The 1,896-nt window shown below is 37.3% G+C and overlaps 1 protein-coding gene across 1 annotated transcript; it reads right to left on the reverse strand.

Annotated features, from left to right (window-relative positions):
- Positions 1–48: 48 nt before the first annotated feature.
- On the reverse strand, positions 49–656 carry LOC103739174 (olfactory receptor 14A16-like; the record flags this gene model as incomplete). Its single annotated transcript, XM_008839479.1, has 1 exon — positions 49–656. A coding segment is annotated over exon 1 (608 nt), but the record flags the coding sequence as incomplete, so codon positions are not given.
- Positions 657–1,896: the final 1,240 nt, after the last annotated feature.

Below are 1,896 nucleotides of genomic sequence, written 5' to 3' on the forward strand. Positions count from 1 at the left end.
ATGGAAACATATGGAAACCCTATGGGCACTAAGCAGAAAAACCCATACATGACTCCAAAGATCACAGTAATGTCAATAGTGACATGCATCTTCGAGCAAGAAATCTTCAGTAGGGAGGGGACATCACAGAAGAACTGTGACACTTTTCTGGAGTCACAGAAAGATAAAGAGAAGGTACCATATGAATATAAGACCCCAAAGAGACTTCCAAACAGCCAAGAGACAGCTACCATCTGTACACAGACTACCCTGTTCATGATGGCATCATAGTGCAGTGGGTGACAGATGGCCACATAGCGGTCATACGACATGGCTGTGAGGAGGGAAAGCTCAGATGTCCCAGAGAAAACCACAAACAAGACCTGACACAGGCATCCTTGGAATGAGATAGTATTTCTGTGAAATAAAGAGCTGAAAATGAGCTTTGGGACTGTGACTGAAATGAGGCACACATCGACAAAGGACAAGTTCTTCAGGAAGAAGTACATGGGGGTGTGAAGACACTGGTCCACAGTGACAAGCATGATGATGAGAAGGTTCCCCATGAGGGACACCAAGTAAATCAGAAGAAACAGAAAGCCCTGGAGCACCTGGAGCTGCTTGCTGTCAGAGAATTCCATGAGGAAGAAATCTGTGTCCACTGTGTGATTGCTCATGTTGTCCACTGTTTACCTACTGTGAGACAAAGGAAGGAAAAGACACTTGGAGTTTCTACTGAGCCTTCCTCTTAGTAATAATGCATTTTAATTTCCATAAGATGCAATCACTACATTATGCCTATAAAATGTACAAATTTGAGTTCTCTTAAATACATGCATTGTCTTCCTGAACTTCTCAATATTTCTCTTTTAATCTGTATTGCAGTTATAGAAACAGGGTTGGTGGTTTAGCGAGTCATCATGTATTTTTCCAAGATCTTTATAAAATTAATTCTGACTGTTTAGATAAATATCTAGAAACTGAATCTGAGAGAACAACAGTCTGAATCATTTTCAATATATCATGTTTTGAACATGACTTTTTATTTACAAGGTTGTAAAATACTTCATTTTCTTATGTTCATTATACACATGCACAAAATGGATTGGAGTTTTCATCAGTGTTATTGTGCACACCTTGAAGGCACAAAACTCCAAGTATTATGAAAAAAATTCAAATGTCAGAAAATTATTGAAAAGGAGATTTATAATTCCATGGTTCCATCATTATAGTGAATAAATTCAGCAGCAATTCATAAGTGAGAGAAACATATGGTTAGAGAGAAATAGTGACCAATCGTAGCACATCAATCTCTTTTCCTTCTCTCTCTGTGTCTCTTTTCCTTGCTCTCTCCCTCTCCCACTGAGAGATGGACAAACACTCATCTAACTCACAAATGATGTTTTAAGTATTATAACATCCAAATGGAAGCAAATGATAGCAAAAGCCTACATGTTAAATAAATTCACCCTACAATTAGGCCAAGATCAGTGGTGAATAACATCAGTGTGTAGAAATTAGATTTTCATTGACCATGAATAAGTGTCGTGTGAAGAATAATGAAATGCAGGAAATATTCTGTGGATGATACAGGGTAACTTGAATTGAACTGAAAAATAGAAGAACTTGAATAATAAACCATGTATTTATGTCTACTAATAATTATCTTTTAAAATTTTATTTATTTATATTTTATGTGTATGAGTTTATTGCCTGCATGTAAGAAAATGTACTGGTGTCATACAATGCCCTCAGAGGTCAGAAAAGAGCATTGAATTCCCCTAGAACTGGAGTTAAAGATGATTGTTAGCCACCATGTGGGTGCTGGGAATTGAACCTGGGTCCCTTAAAAGAGCAACCAGTGCTGTTGATGGTTGACCTAACTCTCCAAACTCTAATTATTTTCTAAAAACAACA

This window comes from Nannospalax galili, unplaced genomic scaffold (assembly GCF_000622305.1).
Source record: "Nannospalax galili isolate Female #2095 unplaced genomic scaffold, S.galili_v1.0 scaffold13139, whole genome shotgun sequence".
NCBI classification, from domain to species: Eukaryota; Metazoa; Chordata; class Mammalia; order Rodentia; family Spalacidae; genus Nannospalax; species Nannospalax galili.